The sequence below is a fragment of the Chionomys nivalis genome, chromosome 1 (genome assembly GCF_950005125.1).
Source record: "Chionomys nivalis chromosome 1, mChiNiv1.1, whole genome shotgun sequence".
NCBI lineage: Eukaryota > Metazoa > Chordata > Mammalia > Rodentia > Cricetidae > Chionomys > Chionomys nivalis.
The window spans coordinates 48,411,031-48,431,866 of NC_080086.1; the positions used below are offsets into that span (position 1 = coordinate 48,411,031).

Sequence of the window (20,836 nt, forward strand, 5' to 3'; positions counted from 1 at the left end):
TGAGGGTGGCATCTAGTGTATTCCTATATTACTGTCCACCTTCTTATTGGAAGTAGGCTCTCTCTCTGAAGCTGAATCTCGCAGTTTTGCCTGTACTAGCTATCCAACAAGGCCCACCTGTCTCCACTTGATGGGATTACATGCATAGACCAGGCACACATAGCTTTTATGCATGTATTGGGAATTTGAACGCATGGCATCTTGCAAATGTTCTTTCCCAGTGACTCGTATCCATACCCCAATGAAATATTTTTACCAGAAGTCAACTAACACTACTGTGAACTGTTTGGCTGCCAAGAGCACCAATGTTAAGACATCATGCCTTTACCTTCAACCATGATGGCTATTGACAAATAACATTTTTTATTTTAGAACATTTGGTTTTGAGAATTTCATACATGAGTACTGTATTTATGTCATTTCACCCCAACGCAATCCCCACTCTTCTTTCTGTGGTCTCTCACTCCCTCTTCAACTTCACAACCTGATATTCTCTTCTTCTTTAATAATTACTGATTGTGCTTGTGTGTGTGTGTGTGTGTAAATACATGATAACTTTATAAATTACTGTTCTTATTTATATGAGTTTAGGCCTGACCACTTGGGATTGGATAATCTTTCAGAAGCTTGTCCTCGAAGACTAATTCTCTCTCCCTCAGTAACCATTAATTACTTGTAGCTTATTCAACTCCAGGATGAAAATTCATCAAACTGAAGGAAAGAGAAGACCATTGTAAATCATCTAGGTCTCATTTTCTATGTATGACATTAGAATGTCAAACACAAATTAAATTTCATTTTCATACCCTGTTCCATATGTCATTATCGCAGTTCTAAAGTTACATTGAGTAGGGGCCCTTTTTTCCCCTCATTTTCTCATGTTCTTTGAATCCCACTCAAGACAATAGTGTGAAGGCGAATGTTTCCAGAACAGCTGTTCTGGTTTGAAAGGCAAAGCAGTCTTTCCTGACTTCAGAGGGGTGTGATGCGTTTCTATGAAGATTAGAGACAGCCATCTGACATTGAGACACAATTATTCCCATTTGGAAGTATTTTCAAAAGCAAGATAGAAATAGAAGCCCAGATCACCTCTAGCTTTTACTGCAGCACAGAAAGCCACAGGCGACTCCCCAGTTCTCTTCCACCACCTGTACTGTGAACCCCTGCCTCGCTGGGGCTCTTCACTCTGTCACATTAGTTGAAGAGCTGCAGTCAGAGTTCGACTTTGTTCACTTTCTATTCTGAGAAGACAATTTTTTTTCTAGTAAATTTAGATTGGCTTACATACTTTCATGGATAAAGTTTAATTTTATGTTTTGCTGCATAACAGTTTCATTTGACTTCAACCATAAATATCTGTTCATTTGGTTGCTTTGATGGTAATTTATTCTTCCCATCATTTCTTTCTATATTTATATGTATAGAAAGAACTATATGTGTGATGAAGTTTATCACCTTGTCTCCTCCAGAACTTCCCTGGGAAACAGCTCCTGTTGTTTAATTTGGTTGGCCATGGAGCTCAGACACCACATACTATCTTTTTTATGGCTTCTTGCTGTCAACAAAGCAGAGAATCCTTTGAGCAGCAGCATTCAAAGCTTTTTGGCTTTGCTCCCTGACTTTGCCTATCCTTTAGTTTTGGCTTAGAGATGGTCGGGTGTAGGAGGAAGCTGCTTGTTCCTGGCCTCCCATACTCCAAAAATTATTACACAGAAACTATATTATTTGAAACACTGCTTGGCCAATAACTGTAGCAGATTCCTAGCAAGCCCTTACATATTAAATTAACCCATTTCTATTGTTTTATCTTTTACCACAAGGCTTGTGGCTTACTGGCAAGGTTCCAGCTGGCAGCTTGCATCTTTATCCTCTGGCGGCCCCATGGCTTCTCACTGACTCTGCCTTCTTTCTCCAAGCATTCAGTTTAGTTTTCCCACACTTACCTCTGTTCTGCCCTGCACAGACCCCAAAAAAGTCCTTTATTAACTAATGGTATTCACAGCATACAGTGGGGAATCCCATATCAGATAGGATGCTGTGACTTAGGTTATTTAACCCTAGCACTCAACTTCTCCCACAAAAATCTATATTGTTAATGTTTGACTTATTTGTAATATCTCTTCAAAGGACAGCAAACAAGATGGTAACAAACTGAAAACAATAACCCTGACTACATTTATTGAATGCACATTCTTTCATGCTGACTTGTATATATTTTATGTAATGTGACTCTTTGAATCCAAGTCCTCATTTCCATGGACTCAACCCAACGTGCATCAAAATAGTCTATAAGAAATGTGTCTATTTTGGCCATATACAGATACATACTTAACTTTTGTCAATACTCCCTACTCTTCTTGACTACCAACATGCTGAAACATTATACAGCCCTCACTTTTCAGTGCTGAGCAAGGGCATCCAGTCACAACTCTGAGCCAGTCTTGCAATCATGAGACAAACAGCAAAGACTGTAGTGTACCTTGTTGCTAACTAGTGGTATCAGAAAGGCTAGCTGAAATAAATGTACTTTCAGTTAGTGACATCTCCAGTTTGCAATGGATTCATCAAGATACAGCCTCTTTTTAAATCTAGGTCTATCTGTACAATATGACAGCTATTTATTTAATATGTTCATGGTATTACATATTTTAAGTAATTTAAAGACTATTTCAACTGCACATAAGGGTCTATGTAGGTTACAATTATACCATATTACCTGAATATTTTAATATTTATGAGCATCCTGGAAGAAACCATACAGACGCACAGGAAAAACTATGGTTTCTTACATAGTCCTTGAAACAGCTTATATTATAGGTATTCCAGCTGTCTTCATCTTTTAAACAACAACAACAAAACAGGCACAGCCTGCAGAAAAATTTCTCTGGCTTACAGAGTAATTGTGGTAGATTGTGTGGTTAGATCTTACTCGTGGAATTTTAGGGTTTTTTTTCTTTTTGTTTGTTTGTGTTTTATCTGTCTGATGTTCATGTTTATATCACCCCCTAGATTGTTTCTTATATAACAATGAAACATTTATAAAACAGTGAAACTTCTTTGAAAATTTGAAAATATGATGTCTTAAACACTAGCTGTCCCTGATCCTGTTCAATTCATGAATAGATTTTAGATGTCACACTCTGATTTTACTCCCAACTTTGAGTAGCTGCATGGAGAATCAGCCTGTGAATAATGTATGCTGTCACCATCCTTCCACATTTCAAGTCTTTCTTTTATATTTTTGAGAATTTAAATTCAATTTTATTTAACTTTTATTAGTAGTATACATGTTGTGTAGGCATGTGCGTAAAAGAGAGAATGAAAGAGGAGGGAAGATTAAGAGATTCATACATGCCAGAATGTGTGTACAGAGGTCAGATGACACTTTTAGGGAGTTGATTCATGCTTTCCACATTTATATACATGAAGTCAGGTCATCAAGCTTGAGTAGCAAAGGTGGTTCTATGTACTTTGCTACTCCCCCGGCTCTAAACTCTTTCTGAGTAAAATAATGGGATCCTCTTTGCATGGTCTTACTGCCTCAACTGAGAAAATGGGGCAATACATAAGTTAATGTCTATTAATTGTTAAGGTCACTGTGTAGCTCAAAGTAAGTAATCAAATTTACTTGCTTTTATATTCAATTTTTTGCTAGTTACTCTTCCACTGAACTTCACTTAGCTCTAATTTTTATATTTTTGAGAGAAAACAATTTCATGATTCTCCAAGTTATAGTGACTGTTTTCTTTTTTATGGGATGTTTGTGCTAGTTGTTTTTAATAGAGTAAACACATCAAAAACAGCAAACTTCCTAGGTTTTATATGAGAGAATCCTCAACTAACTGTAACAGACATATAGATACTCCAGTCTTCATGGTAATTACACATATCCTAAAGAATCTGTGACCTACATATTAGTAACCAAAGGTTTAGTCTTTGTAATTTTAGATAGGAATAAAAGCTGGGATCAGAGAAATTAAGTAAATTTACTGACGTTCCTCCCTAGAACATGAACTTACTCCTAACCCTGAAATTTTGTAACTCTAAAGCAAGACTGTCCGTACTTCAAAAGATGCTCTAGAAAGCATATTTTAATTTGTTTTTGCAATAAAAAAGATGGCCTGCTGAAGCGTGAATGTACATTTAATAGAATTTGCACTTTTTGAACTTGTTTAATACTATATTTTCTGTAATCCTTTTTTCATGTTAGGTGATACAGAAATATCCCTTCATATCTACATTTAAGGATCAAAAATGAATTTAGAGTGTTATTCTTGGCCCCATTATAAACTCTCTAACCATGTGGGAGTTGGTTACCAACTTGTTATTGCTAAGACTCTTACTATTGGGTTGCTTTCCATTCCCTCAGAAGAACAATTGGTGCAAACATGGATTCCTGAGCTCAGATCTGAAATTGCTCTAGAGAGCAGCAATGAAATTTATTACTGTCAGAGCTCAGCCATGATAAGTGTCTGTGGACTTCAAATACAGTAAGAGTTATAAGGTCACTTGATGTAAAACATGGTGCTTCAAATATTTCATGACCAAATGTAAGTTGGAAACCAGGAAATATTTTCGTTACATGCCAACCATAGGTCAGCTAATTTAATTAATAAAATAAACGATGAAATATATAACGATGCTCATAAATTTCCCATCAGATACACTGTTGAAATAAAATAGAGACAAAAGACTGAGCACTTAGGCATTCTCGTTGTAAACACAGCATATGCCTTGAAGAAAGACACAAAAGGTGTCTAGATACACAGGACTACAGTTTCATAAGGTAACTAGCACAGTGCAGTCTTCACCTAGAACACATTGCTGCCGTGAGTTCACAGGGCAGGAAAGCTATTATGTTAACTGAGATGATACTAATGAAAGCCATTAAAGCACTATATGGTTTGTCATCAGCCCAACCAGGAAATCAACAACTTGTTTCCCAGATGTTTATTTGGGATATTTAAATACTATATAGTTAGGGGGAACAAATTAAACATATAGTATTAAATTGCTCATTGGCAGAATAAAGTTCACACTCCTTGCAGTTGAAACAGAATCAATGAACACTTGGGTCAAAAGGATTAAAATTCTTAGGTAAGTTTATGCATGACTTTGATCAAGGAGGAATGTAATGCTTCTCTGCTGCAAATCTACATATTTGCTGCTGGCAGGGAGAACTTTTCATCTTGCTGGTGGAAGAATACTCACAGGACTGCTGTTTTCTTCTTTCCACAGTCAGGCCTGTTTCTTTTATTAGAATCTCTTTATACAGAAACGTCTGAAAGAGGGAGCAGGTGCTTCCATGGAATTTCTTTATTTTGTTTCAGGTAAATATATTTGGAGCCAGAGCAAGGGAAAGAAAAAGAAAGAAGCTATGTATTTAGAACTTCTATTTTAAGCTGTCTCTTAGGAAAGCTGAAAAGAAATTTAATTGATTTAGTAAACACAAACTGTATTATAATTTATGAATAACTCAAAAGAATTTCATCGTTCTTAGATTACAATAAATAATTGGATGTGTTTGAAAACTAGTTTCCTTTTGTCCATTTGAGAGTGGTAATGAGAGATTTGTCACCGTTCTTCATGGGTTGAAAGGTGCTGAACTAATGGTTTTCAGTTGAATTAGAGCACATTTTCTTTCCATGACTTCGGCTCTGAATTTCATGTCTCTGCCACATTGGTTCTTGTATAGATTTGAAAATCCCATTGGAGCCATGATGCACTGGGTATTTTACATCAAAGCATGAGTTTGATTATACTAGTTGTTCCCATTAAAAGTGAGATGAAAGACAGTAACCCCAAAAGCAGGTACAGTGAGTGAGATTAGCATAGCAGTGGAACACTGGATTCATAGAATGTATTAGTTAAAATGACTCCTTGACATAGTTTATATAAGTGCTACCATTTAGTTGTTACAATCTTCTTTAATTGCTCAATAGAGCATACATCCATTACTGAAATTGTAATTAGAAAATACTAAGGCTGAATAATGGAAAGTGGAAGTATTACTGAACATCATTGGTGGCACTACATAAGAAATTAGGACTCAAAAGTTAAGACCTTTTGCTTTGCAATCATGAGGACCCGAATTCATATCTCGTCACCCATTTAATGATCTGGACATCCTACAAATGGCTATGCTATCAACTACAAGGGATTTGATGCTATCTTCTGGTCTCCTCACTTATAGGCATGCATTGCACTCTCTTTCTCCCCCCCCCCTCTCTCTCTCTCACACACACACACACACACACACACACACACACTCACATACACATAAAGATAAATAAATGTTATTTTAATTATATAGCCTTAAGTGTAATAAACAGTTACCATTTTGGAGGGTCTTAAATCACAGTGTGAGTATTAAAATGTTATTTTATTATTTTTCTGTAATTTTTATCCTGAGTATTCCTTATTACTACTTATGCTATGCAATTACATTCAAAATCTAGAAAAGTGAATGCATGGGAATGAGGAATGATCAGTTACCAGAGTCAGAGTGGATAGTAGGGAGATATTAAGGCCGTGAAGATTCAGGTAGAAACAAAAAGGATCTTTTTGATGACTATTGCATAGTTAATATTTAGAATATATTCTGCATTTTAAAATTGACAAAAAAAGTAAATTTTTATGGGTTGACCATACAATAGTAAGCATGTGATCTTGAACCGATCAAGATAACAAATTATATGTGAGTATAAAAACATTACAGTTTATGTTATTTGAAATGTGCAATTAGTATTTGTCAATTAAAATACAAAAAAGTACCTATAAGATTATAATTCTAAGAAAATAAGAATTTTAATTAAGAAATAAATTTGAATAATTACATTGTGGTTCTTCGTGTACTGCCTAACCTCAGCAGAACTTTCCTTTTAGCTGAATTATTAAAATCATAGAAAAAGGAGATACAAGTTTTTTTTTTTAAAGTTTTGTCTTCAGGGTAATGGAGTGATAGCTATTTCATTTCACATGTGTGCTTTTCTAGAATAAAAGAGTTTTGGGAAGACAGTGAAGCTGAGTCTGTTTATTGTTTAGCGTAACAAGAGAGAAATTGACATAGTCTGTTTTCCTGATTTTTTTTCTATCAATTTTTTTAAAGCTTGTAAAATTCTGTGTAATGTAAATATGAGTTTGAACAGGAGACCCCATGTGAACTCCAGTGTGTCTTCTGGGATCACAGAAACTGCCATCTATTGAGAGCACCACCTGGCTGGAAGGGTGGTTGGAAATTACACTTAATTATTGATGTCTATAAAAATCTTTTTTGTCCTTACATTTATTAGATGATAAAGCATAATATTAAATCAAATGCTTAAAATCAGGCTCCTTTTCAATATTTTCATTATATGATTTATAATGAAACCGTCTCTTTTTATTTTATCCTCTCTTTCAGAAAAGTCAAATCAAAGGTGTAAGGGTAAGGGTCTTTGATGTTGCTGTTGTTTTATTTTGGTTAGTGTTTGAGATGGGATATCTCTATGTAGCCCTGGATGTTCTAGAACTCATTATGTAGATCAGACTAGCCTCAGACTTGGAGATATGCCAGCCTCTGCCTCCTGAGTGATATGATTAAAATTGTGTGCCACACTGCTCAACAAAGGTGTAAGGTTTAATTGCTCAGCAGAGGTGTGTGTGTGTGTGTGTGTGTGTGTGTGTGTGTAAGAGCAAAAGGAAAAATATACTTCAAGAATTTATCCAACTTCCTATGGAGTGATTATGTATTATCAGCTGTAAGAAGTCCCTTATTGATCTAAGGACATAGTTCAGTCACTAAAGAACTCTCCACAGACACACATATGTACACAACTCCTATGAGTGTAAGGTATACAAGTCAGGCTTGTCATTCCAGTGCTCTGAAGATAGAGATAAGGGATCCTCAGAGCAAGCTAGATAGCTAAACCTGTGAACTATTGAGTTGGAGAGACCCTTTCTTGATATATAAAGTAGAAGCAATTCAAGGCTACACACATGTACACCACACACACACACACACCACATACATGAACTATATACAGATACATACACATTCCACACACATATACACACACCACACACATGCACACACAAACATACACACACACACAAGCACTCAGGAGAATAGAAGAAAAACTGAAAGCCTTACATACAGTAGGGTGACTTCATCTTCTAATGATCTCATTTCTACTTACCACTGAAAATTGACATTTTATTTTGTTTTAAAAGCCCAGGCACATAGAAGAGAGCAATCACGTTCCCATGGCATTCTTTAAAAGGGAGCTTAAACTTTCATAAATGAAAAATCAGACCTAATGAGAAATGGGCAACATTTTGTGAGTCTGTTCCTTGGTTCCTTTGCCTTTAATTATTTCAGCTATTTTATTGCACCTTTTCATGATTCTGGGGTTCTTTTGAATTATTTGCAGCCCTACACAGACCCTCTCTGGAATTAGCCTCTTAGAGTTGATGTGGGAATTATAACCCAAAAGCACTACCTTCGGATTCATTACAGGGAAGGCTTCCTGTAGTTAGTTTGTTCTGAAGAAATTTCCATTTTGCAAGGGCAGTGTAAATTTTGCATATCATTTTAATAGCAAGGTAGGTCAATCAAAGTATAATTGGCTCCAATTAGCACTCCCATGAGCTGTAAGGTTTCTTATATCTCCTAGACTGCACTTAAAAAGAAAATGCTATTTACTGACACCAAAACCGTAAGACTTGTTCACTAGTTACTGTGAGTAATGAGGAAAGTGGGTCTCTAAAGACACAGCACTTTGGCAGATACTTAAGGCCTGCACACCAGCATGCATGTGGTATCAAGCATTGCCAAGTGAAAATTTCCTATGACAAAGCACTTTGTTTTTTCGGTACAAGAAGGCTTTGGTTACGAAACCAATGATTTCCTGTATTACTTTGGAACTAATCTTAAAATTGCTTCCTAATATTTTTTCAGGGTATTTGAATTCTTATATAATAAAAATGGAGAAACAACCAATTCTGTCTTATATACTGTCGTGGTGATATATAAACTTGATTAGGTTAAGAAACACCTTCCTAGAAAGGATTAAATGAGGTGAAGAGCTACCATGAATGTGGGCAGCACAGTTGGGCAGGGATCAGAAAAGGGATGAAGGAGAAAGCCAGCTGAGTTCAAGCATTCCCCTTTTCCTGCTCCCTGACTGCCCTGTAGGATATAACTGGTTGCCTCACACTCCTGTTTTCATGGTTTCCTTGTCACAACAGTACCTAATATAGTGAGTCAAAAGAAATCCTTATTCCTTCGAGTTAGCTTAACCAAGCATTTCTTTGTAAGAGATGAGGAAGAATACAAATGTTTTAACTGCTGTTCTATGATTTTCTTCCCCAGTCCCAACATCGTACAATCTCCCTTTCTATATAAATGGGGGATTAAGTTTCTTGAATCAAGATTCTATCTGGGACCTGAACAGCTTATCATATAGATAGAGATAGAAATATATCGATATAGATATAGATATCACAATAATTCTCACTAGTTCTTTTAAACTCATTTCCCCCTGGGGAAATGTAAACTGATTTCCTTTAGTAACAGTCTGCATTCACCAGCCTTGTGGGAGAAAGGATGTCAGTCAAAGCCTTGCAATGGTTTTGCCACTTCTTCTTGGGTATTAAAAGCCACTGATGGACAGTCTGCCACTGCATATGGTTCCAACTCTTGCCCTCTTGTCTTGAGATCTCCTTTGTTTAAAAAAGGAAGAATAAGGTCAATCCAGTGTAAACAACTTGACATGGTGATTGGACATGAGGACATTTGTTGAAATAGCATGAGAAAAAGATTGCATATCACAAAAAAGCAATAAGCAGTAATCTTTACAGATGCCCTGAACATAGGCAGGAAAGAAGTCCATCCTATCAGTGACAATAGCCATGTTACCCAAGAAAAAAAATGGGGCATCTGATTTAAAGGGAGGGAAGTAGAGGCAAAGAGAGTGAGGAAGAATACTCTAAACCATTCGGTTTATACGCAATTAAGGATTAGATGTGACTCCTAGCCATGCACAGGATCCTAATTGTCCACCCAGGACTAGCCTGAAAGCATCATAATTTCAGGCCTTAACATAGTTCTGCTTAGAAACTCACAAGTCAGACTTAACAGGGCTCAAAGTCAAAATGGATTCACTAGATATTCATAATCATCCAGAGAAATCTGCTGTATACGCTATTTATAAAACAGCTTTTGAACAACAGCCCCCTGAAATCTCAGAAATGCCTCTGATGCCTCATGCTAACTCCTAACACTTGACCATTCTTTCTTGCTTTAGCCTTATTTTACATTGTAGGATATGCACTGTATCCCAGACTGTCAGCCAAGCTGCATCACCTGTAAGCCTCAGAGCAGAATCCTCTTTTCAATTGTATGAATCACTGATAAAAAATCTTGAATGACATCAAGTATGCCGCCTTGCACTTTTAAATATGTCTCATCTTAAAAATAGGTCAGACTTCCCCAGTTGGCGCCACGGAAAATGGCCCAAGTTACTTTTACAATTTTGCCTAACTGCATTTTTGTTTGACAGGATTTCTTCTAGAAAATGCCTGGGCTCAGGATTAAATCTCCTTCATAATAGAATTTCATAATAGAACTAGAAACAAACCCTCTAATGTCGGTAGTGTGTGCATTAATATTTTCTCCAGGTAAACACCAGAGTGGCATATTTCATGTTAAATTGGCCAGTCGTACACTTCAGTGACCTGGGAAGGAATGTGGCTGACATAGTGACATCATCCATCATGGACTACTTTTCAAAAGCCTGAATTTCAGAACTTTTTTCTCTTTATTTATGGCTTATTTATGTTCTATTTATTTATAGCTCCCTAGTAATAAAAATATTTGCCATTTCTTATACCCTTATAACTTTGTTAATATAAAGCCTACTGGTCAAGTTTTCTTTTAACCATAGTGTGTTTATGATTTCCTCAACATGTTGTGAAAGGTTTTGTAAAGTCTCATTTATTTGTGTCTATGAAGTTATCATTATATCTTATTTATAATTTTACATAAAACAATGCTGAATCCTCCCAAAGGTATCTGAACTGATACATATTTGGCTTTGCAGTACTCAATTAACACTTATGGAAAGTGAAGTTTATATAAGTAAACTCTCATAGTATTACAGTAGATATTATTTTGTTTTATTCAAAATGTACTAAATCACGTAATTCTCAAATGTTTTTAATAAGACCTATAACCTACAAATTTTAACATACTCATAAAGCAGCAAATGAAAAAACTTGATGCAGATTTTCCTTTAAGACAAAAATATCTGTAAACAAGGTGGGTAGAACTCACTTCTACTCATTTTTCATGACATTGTGACCAGAATTAGACACAGATATAAATCATTTCAGTAAGTTTTTAAAGATCTGAATATTTGTGAAAAGTAATCCCTAGTTGACTTTGAGAGCTGTGGTCACTTTTCTCTTTTGGAATATTCCATTTCTGTCCTCCTAAATATTAACCCTTATAATTGTATTCTTTAAAGCATGATTTCCCTTTTGGCTTTCTAACTTCAGCATCATATCACTCCTTTTATTTCTATTATTTGGGAGATTTTTTTTAATATATATTATTATGTCATGGATACTTTTAATTGCTGACTTGACATGATCTAGAGTTCTCTAGGAAGAGTCTCATGAAGAAATTATCTAAATATGTTTACCCATTAGCTAGTGTAGGAGTGGTTTTAGATGCTTTCCTTGCGGTGGAAGTACTGTCTATTATAGCAGCATTGTCCCCTTAGTTTTGGGTCCTGGACTGTGTAGTGTATAAAGAAGACAGCACTGATGAGCATGTGTGCATTCTGTCTGCTTTTGCCTGTGGCTGTGGGTAGCTCTTGAAGTTCCCACTTCCACAATGATAGGCTATACTCTGAAATTGTGCGCTAAAAGAAAACCTTTATCCCCTTAATTGCTTTTGCCACAGTATTTTATGACAACTACAGAAGTAAATCCAGGAAACATTGTAAATATTTATTTGTTGTTGACAATTATCAATAATGTTGATTTCCTACTAGAGCTGTTACCAATCCACAACACAGTTACTAAACCCAGCATGAATTTGTTGTAAAACATTAAAGTTCACAGGAATTTCCTAAGATTGACAGCACGGTACTGGGAATTGCTTGTGCTGAATTCTTTCCAGAACCTTGGCCAAGGCTTCGTTGCCCTTGCTTTTGGCAGCTGCCAGTGGCTGCCTATATTCCTTGGCTCTTGGCCTCTGGCAAGTAATCACCTTCCTCAGACTTCTGCTCATTAGTCAGCCCTTTTCCTGACCTTCCTGTGTGTCTTTCCTTAGAAGGATCCCAGTAATTGATTACATTAGGCACATTCAGGTTCAGGGCAATGTCCTTAACAGCACATCTTTAGTGTAGCCCGATGGCCAGGTGTAGAACTTCCCCAGTGCTGCACTGACAAATGCCTGCAAACTTAGTAACCCAGGTATGTGGAAGTCCAGAATCAAATTATCAGTTTCATTGACTACAGTCAAGATATAGGCAGATATGTATTCCTGTTGTTCTTTTGGAGGCTGAGGGTAGCCACTGTTACCTGCCCTGTCATCATTTACAGTATACCTGCAGTCACAGCCTTTCCCAGAACATGGTATCTTAAATATCTCTCTATAAAAATGAAAACTCCTGCTCTGGTGGGCAGCGTTTCTTCTTAGTTGTCACCCTGTTGCCCCTTGCTCATTATCATCCTTACAAAGACTCTTGACTCCCTCAGATTATCCAGGAAAATCTTCCCATCTCAATGCCCTATGTTGCTTACATCTGCAGGGTCCCTCTTTTTGCCTAAGGACACATCCCTAGGTTTGTAGGGCTGGGTGTAGAGTACTAGGGCCAGTTATTCTGCATAATACACTAAGAGTCAATCAAACGCTTGAGTTTTGACTTAGATATGTGAAAACCTCACTGAGCACATGCTTCCTCACCCCCTCCTTGCATCTTAAAGTCTATTTCAAGTATTTCCTCCTCCAACTACAAGGGGCCTCTTCTCCATACTTCTGTTTCTTCTTGCTGTTTTTGTATGTTAGTGGTCAAGAGTCATTATTCTCTGGACTCTTCTGAGGGTATACTAGAACGGAGCTCTATTTTATTATTCACTTTCATATAAATGAGTGCCTAATTTTACATGTAACTGTACTCTTTGGATATTTAGAAAAAGGAAGTGCTTATGAAATTTTAAAATCACCCTTTACAGCATAAAATATTTATGATGCATCATTTAATGAAGACTGTATATGGATTAGTCCTGGGTGACGTTTTAAGGTTGAAGTTCATCTCTGTAATTTAGAGGCTGTCTATGCATGGGTGTGTGATAGACTTCTGTGTCTGCCTGATGACACTAACTCCTGAAGGGAGAGTGTGAGTCTTCACTGCTGCAGACAGCAGCTTCTTGCCTTTTGCCCTTTTCATTATGAGGAGTTTCATTCCTTCTACTCACTAATTACATTAACAGGGAACCAGTTTCCTCTTTTTGATGTCAGTGTCAGAGGCAGAGAGCCTTATACTGTTTCATACTGGAGTACCGAGCAGCTTTTCTGCTCTATCAGACAGAGGCCAGCATATTTGAAAACCCTGGAAGTGAGGTGAGGGTATTACTCGATGGGGATTTAAGAGAAGAACAGTTGTCCCTGGGAAAGAAAGTTTATGAGCCTGAAGAGACCCTTCCTCCAGATCAAAGGGAAGGGACAGTTTTAAATACAGAAAAGTCTGTTGTTCAATGTCAGCAACCAAGTCAGTTCAAGTTCCTGGGAAGTAAACACTGAAATCAGATTAAAGGATCAGACTTGAACAAGATTCCTGGGGAGGACCTGTAAAAATAGGAGGGGGAGGGATTAGTTTCAAAAAGAACCGACCGAGAATCAGTTCACGTATCTGTCAGCAAAAAAGAGAAGAGTCAGATTGCAGCAAAGATCTGAAAATGTTTTGAAAACTTACCTGCTAAGTGTTCCAAACAAAATTGTCCATAGGAAAAACCCTACACGAAGCAGGAATGGTGAGAATCAACACTCTCAATGACTTCAGCGAGTTCGGAGGAGTCTTGATGATAGTAGGTGTAGCACCTTCCTCTAGTATGCATGTAGAAGACATTTATCTATCTTCCCTGCAACAGGTTCTTTTCAGTAGGACCTGAATGGAGCCACCCATGTCTACCAGAGTACCCCAGAGGTACACTCTGATATGTTTGATTTCTTTCTTTAGTTTCCCTTAGCTGTTACTATGACAAAGACAAAAATCATCTCATTCTGGGTGATATTAAAATACTGTATTGTTTTTGGTGCTAGTATTTTTATCATGAGAAGAAAAACAGTAAGTGGACTCATGTAATACATGTTATTTTGCAATGAATGTTTTAGTTAAAATTACTCCTGATATTTTTTCCAACGTATTTCATATACCTATTGCCTTGTGTGAACTGCTTGCATGAATTTACTGTATGTTTGGTTTTCTGACACTTATGCTGAATTCTTTCAGTTATTCTTATTTTGGATAAACTGCAGTTTATTTTGATTGCCCAATTCCTATACTGGGAACAAAGTTTTAATCTGGCTGGATAATAGAAGAAAGACTACTGTATTAACTCGCTGTCTTGAGCACTTTAATAAGCACAGAAAGAATGCTTTGTCTCCATTAAACAAAATGAGGTGGAGGGGGGCATCTGAAAGGTGAACATTGGCTGAGAGCCACAGGAGAACCCTAAAGAGCCTCTGCTGCAGCAACAGCCAGTTTCACCAAGTGCAGAAGAAGCTTATCTTGCCTTTTCAACATTATTTTTCTTTAAGATTTATGTAGTACAATTATGAGAGTAATAAGCAACATGGGGATAGGCAAGAGACTAACGAGAATGAATGTTTGAGGTTTCTTTTTTTCCATAAAATTTAACAAACAACTTTAGGATTTTTTATCTCATTGTTGACTTAATTACACCCTCATAAAGTATTCTTCACTTTTTGAAAAAAAAGAAAGCAGCATTTATGAATATACATTGTGCAATGTGTTTCCTCGGGTGAGATAGAGCATTGTCATAGACATCACCGTGGATTGTTACTGCCAAGTTCTTCAATATTCTTATTCTGTTGGCTTTTAATATGCTTTGTGCTCTCCCTGGAGGGCTTTCATCCTTGTGTGTTTGAATATTCCCTTGATATTTATGTCTACTCCAGTCATGAAAGAAGTTTACATCCCCTTCCCCTGAAACTCACAGCATCTCTCACCCAAACTTCCTGCCTCCTTTCATAGTGCTCTATATCAAGTGATTGTCCATTCTTTCCAAAAAGGAAAAGTATTTTATGATTCTAATTGTGCTTCAAATCTATTTTACTTGTACCTCATTAAATTTATACTAATAGCATAAATGTCAAATTTTAAATAATATTAAGCTTCTGGGTTTTAGAACCTCAAATTACTGAGAATTAAGTGTTATAAGTCATAGATTCTGTGTTTGCTTTACTGGCTTCCTTTTTCCTTTTCTCTGTTTTCTTTTGTAATTTCACTAACCTTACTTCATTAGTTAATTCCAATAAAGATCTTCAAAAAGATTTTTTGAAAATATAGTTACATTCCCATGAACAATATATAGAGTCCTCTCACATTTATGGATCCTAGATTTCACACTGACACATAAAAGCAATATATATATATATATATATATAATGCAAAAAGAAATGAAACTCATTAGGAAAGAGGACTAATGGGAGGGGGAGCAGCAAAAGGGCACTGTTGGCATGTGTGAGAACATGGTCAAAATATATTCTTTACGTGTATGTCTTTATGAGACCCAATAGTATATATGATAAATATATAACTATTTAGCCAGAGAGAGAAGGAGGGGTTGGAGGGAAGGAGAGAGAGAGAGAGAGGAGGGAGAATAAAGAAAGAACAAAGCAAACAAAAGTCTTTGTGAGCTCAGGATCATCATATACAAAGATCCAGGAGTCAAAAGCCAAGAGTTTGGCAGAGTTTGTGGGAGGGACTTGTGTTGAGATTGAATCACTAAGTGTTACTCATAAGAAGCTAAGGAACTGTTATGAATTGAATGTTAGTAATTGCTATAATGTGATTGGTAACTAAAGATATAGAATTATAGAGACATAAATTAAAAAGGAACAAGAGCAAAGCCAACAAAGTATAAAAGCATAACCTAGAACAGGGACTAGGAAGAATGTGAAGGTGCTATGTGTACTAGAATGCCAGTCAGCAGTGTTCACCATTGCAATATAAAATGAATGCCTAATCAAGTTCTCCTCTACATGACTGGCAAGAAAACATCACATTTGTACACTTTCAGCTGACTCTGGCACACTTTGCTAAGTAATGCAATGTATCTCTTCTTTTGTTAGAACTATCATACGCTTGGGTCTTCAATGAGTATCCATCATTTGTTGAAGAAGACAGTCGGAGATTTGTCTCTCAAGAGACAGGGCACCTCTACATAGCTAAGGTGGAGTCATCTGATGTGGGAAATTACACGTGTGTGGTGACTAGCACTGTGACAAATGCCAGAGTATTGGGCTCTCCAACCCCTTTGGTGCTACGCTCCGATGGTAAGAGACTTATAAAGGATGCCCATAAAGTTACTTGTTTTCATTTTTGTCAGCTGTGAGTGTTTTATCATAAGCTAAAAAGTCTCACTAAAATGAAATTATAGAAACAATTCTGTGACATTGCCTTCCTGATCACTGCTGAAGAGGTATTTATAAGATTCAGGAGAAAATCAATTTTGGAGTTGGGCTATAGCTTCACATATACACATATACACAGCCCTGGGTTTGATACTCAGAACTGCACAAAATGGATATGGTGGTACATGTCTATAATCATACAACTGGAGACAGGACAATAACAGGTTCAGAAGTTCAAGGTCATTATGGGTTACGCAGTGGGTTTAAAAGCAGCATGAACTACATTTGCCTTTGGAGAGGAAAAAGGGGGGTACCGATTTATATGCCTGGGTAATTGACTTATTAAATTAAATCATATCTCATACACCATAATGTCTTGCACACAAATATGGAAGCACTTTCCAGTCAGGTATAATTGAATCAGAATGTACCTATACATTAAATCACTATATTTTGGTTCCAGGGAGCCATTTATTATGTTTAAACTTGACACTTATGTGATGAGGCTACAATTTAGCAAATCCCCTACTATAATCTTTGTACTATAAGAAATTTCAGGAGTGATTAATATGTTACAGATTTCATCTTAAATATATATGTACACATTGAATATAGCATTTCAATGGTTTTCTTTAAAATGTTTAGCACATTGCAGTATTTTTGAATCCAGAGTTCTAAAATGTTATTCTAGGTGCATATTTCGTCAAGGGTAGTTCAATGAGTCATTCCAGTCACTGAACGTAGTAGTATGTTCATAGGGGAACCTAATAAAGTTTTATTTACAAGCACAAAATGATGCCATAGGAAACAATGACTCTTCCAATTTTATATTGTGAATTCACAGGTGTCATGGGTGAATATGAACCTAAAATAGAAGTCCAGTTTCCAGAAACTCTTCCATCAGCTAAAGGCTCAACTGTGAAGTTGGAATGCTTTGCCCTTGGGAAGTAAGTTCTTTAAAAATCTCACATGTTGTTAGGTTACTATCAGCAAGGAGGGAAGGTTCTATTTTTTCGTACTTAGTACCATAATTTATTTTTATTTACACCTTTAAAATATTTTTATTTTGAAGTATAATACAAGATATTAGATCTCACTATGGAATTAAAATTAATACTTTAAAAGATTTTACATCCTCTATTTTTTTCTGCCTTCTGCTACACTTGATCATGACTTATACCCAATCCTCTCTTTTTTTCCTCTTTCATGATATGTATGTACATTTATTTGTCTACCTCACCTTCTTCATTACCTAATTTTCAATCTCTTGAATACAATGTGCAAAGGAATAAGCAGATGCAGGAAAGTATACTTAAATGATGTGTTTTGAAGCTCTAAAAAAATTGGAGAAATTGAAAATGCCTTACCAATTTCATAAGCTAAGTCAGAAAAATGTTTGTCTTTTACTATTGTTTATATGTCATTTTTTTCTGCACTTAAAAAACAAGTTGACTGACATGGTTGAACAGTTTATTGCATTAAAATATCTTCTCAGCTGGGTGGTGGTGGCACACGCCTTTAATCCCAGCACTCAGGAGGCAGAGGCAAGCAGATCTCTTGTGAGTTCGAGGCTAGCCTGGTCTACAATAGCTAGTTCCAGGATAGGCTCCAAAGCTATAGAGAAATCCTGTCTCGAAAAAAAAAAAAAACTATCTCAAAGATATAAACCTGGGCATGGTAGCACATGCCTGTAATCCTCATTCAAAAGTCATAGCAGCAGGAACAGGAGTGAGTAGAGTGAGCAGCAAATCTGGACTACATAGTGAGACCCTACATCCAAACAACAATTAAGTCTTTGCATCCACTTATATAATTTACAGCCAGAAGTCTTCTGCATTTGAAACCTGTATCTTTGGTTCTCTTAGCCAAAGCTTTCTGTTTTTGAGTCTGTAAGATTTCCAGGGAACAGCAACTGACTTGACAATTTTCTTAACAGCCCTGTTCCTCAGATTAATTGGAGAAGAAGTGATGGGATGCCATTTCCCAACAAAATTAAATTGAGGAAGTTCAATGGGGTGCTTGAAATTCCAAACTTCCAGCAAGAAGATACAGGCTCCTATGAGTGCATTGCTGAAAATTCACGAGGGAAAAATGTGGCAAGAGGACGGCTCACTTACTATGGTAAGCATCAGCTGTGAGGAAATTTGCCTTGTTCTTTTTGTTCTTTCAGGGCTGTTTTCTGGTGGGGGTAGTTATAGCAGAAAGCTGCAGTTTAATTTGTCATTTTCTGTGTTTTATTCTCATTTTGTTAAGCAAGGACAAATATCAGACAAGGAAGAAGTTAAAAAGAAAGGCAATTGTGCAACCAAATTGAAGACATATTCTTTTATATTTTAAGTGATTCATATGATAATGAAATCTTTCACATTTTTTTCTAAGTATGACCTTTCAGACTCTTAATCATATAACAGACAGCTCTCTCTGGCCGCTTTCTCCTCTAGAAGAGGTAGTTTTGTGTCTTTATTTGAAAAGCAGATTAAAACTGTTTGCTGAGAAAAGTTGCAATTATTACATTAGACAAGCCAAATAAACTGAAGATGTTGTTTTAGATGGGGATATTCTACGTAATCCAACAATGTAAATAATGTATCTGTAGTCTATTTGCTTCCTTTAATTTATTACCACATTTGTTTGATATACTGCTCAATTTGGGGAAGGAAAGAGTAATGTTTCTTTTATTTAGAGGTCTGTTTTTTTGAGAAAATGAGATATTCTTTTTGTCTTTTAAGTTTTCTTTGTTTAAAACATGCCATTAGGGTTTGATGAAAACATGCTTTGGAAAGAGCAAATATTTTGTTGTACAAAATACATCTGTAAAAATGCAGGGAAATGGAAGCTCGTTGAATATGTTTGCAATTTAATTATTAGAGACATTGTAAACCTAGTAAGAATTCACCAGTTTTATGAAGGGCAAATTGCATTATAGCCTATTTATTTTAGCAACTGGTAATTTTAACATTTTTCCGTGGTTGTGTATACAGTGTGCATAAATGCTTCAGGGTAGGAAACTGCCAAGACAGATGTTAAATCTTTAGACATCCTTATGGATCCTCCTTCAACAGTTTGAGTTTGTAAATATATTGCCTATGACAAGATTAATGTTTTTTATATTTCAGGGTTTTAGGAGCTGTCAGGGGCAAAATGAAGGAATGTTTTAATAGCACGAGTCATTATGTTTTGTAACCTTCCCACCTTGTCTCATAATTAGTTTAATATAAAAAAATTCCTGTATGTCAGTGGCTGTAAGTTGGTGGCATGTTATGGAAATAATGGTAGTGTTATTGCTGCTGTTGGTGCTGGTGGTAATGGTGGTGGTGGTGATGATGATGATGATCATGGTGGTAGTGATGATCATGGTGGTAATGGTGGTAGTGGTGATGATCATGGTGGTGGAAGTGGTGACGGTGGTGGTGGTGTGATGATCATGGTGGGCATGCCTGAGCAGCTGGGTCCCCCACTCCCCCACACCATGGAAATTTCTCATACCCTAACTTATCTTACTCTTTCTGTTTATATACTCCTCAACACAGCATGCTCATTGTGTGGGAAGTCCTTCTGTATATGTGTTGCTTCTATTAGTTAATAAGGAAGCTGCTTTAAGCCAATGGCTTAACAGAATATAGGCAGACTATAAGATTATGTATATATAGAGGGGGGGAGGAGGGAGGGATATGGGCTAGTTTAGGAGGTAATAGCTAGCCAATAAGAAGCTAGAGCTAGTAGGCCAAGCAGTTTCTTTGTGGTTATTTCTTTTTCTTTTTTTTTCTTTTTTTTTTTGGTTTTTCGAGACAGGGTTTCTTGTGGTTTTGGAGCCTGTCCTGGAACTAGCTCTTGTAGACCAGGCTGGTCTCGAACTCACAGAGATCCGCCTGCCTCTGCCTCCCGAGTGCTGGGATTAAAGGCGTGCGCCACCACCGCCCGGCTTTGTGGTTATTTCTGGCCTGGGCATCCAGGAATGAACGGGCAGTCTCCTAAAACACAGTCAGAAGTGACAAATGTGAGAAAATTTCTGACTTGTTAAATTAGTGGTTCTCAATCTTCCTAATGCTGCAACACCAGAATATAGTTCCTTATGTTATGGTGACCCCAAAAAACAAAAAAAAAAAATTATTTTTTGCTACTTCACAACTATAATTTTGCTATTATTATACATCAAATATAAATATCTGATATGCAGATAGTTTTAGG

At 36.6% G+C, this 20,836-nt stretch overlaps 1 protein-coding gene across 4 annotated transcripts in view; it reads left to right on the top strand.

Moving 5' to 3' along the window:
* Positions 1–20,836, top strand: part of Cntn3 (contactin 3) — a 397,003-nt gene that overhangs the window by 259,042 nt on the left and 117,125 nt on the right. For all 4 annotated transcript variants that reach the window (XM_057765759.1, XM_057765776.1, XM_057765784.1 and 1 more), the window contains exons 6-8: positions 16,367–16,570; positions 17,493–17,595; positions 18,585–18,769. In XM_057765759.1, the coding sequence (XP_057621742.1) occupies positions 16,367–16,570; positions 17,493–17,595; positions 18,585–18,769 (492 nt within the window). The remainder of the gene's footprint in view (positions 1–16,366; positions 16,571–17,492; positions 17,596–18,584; positions 18,770–20,836) is intronic.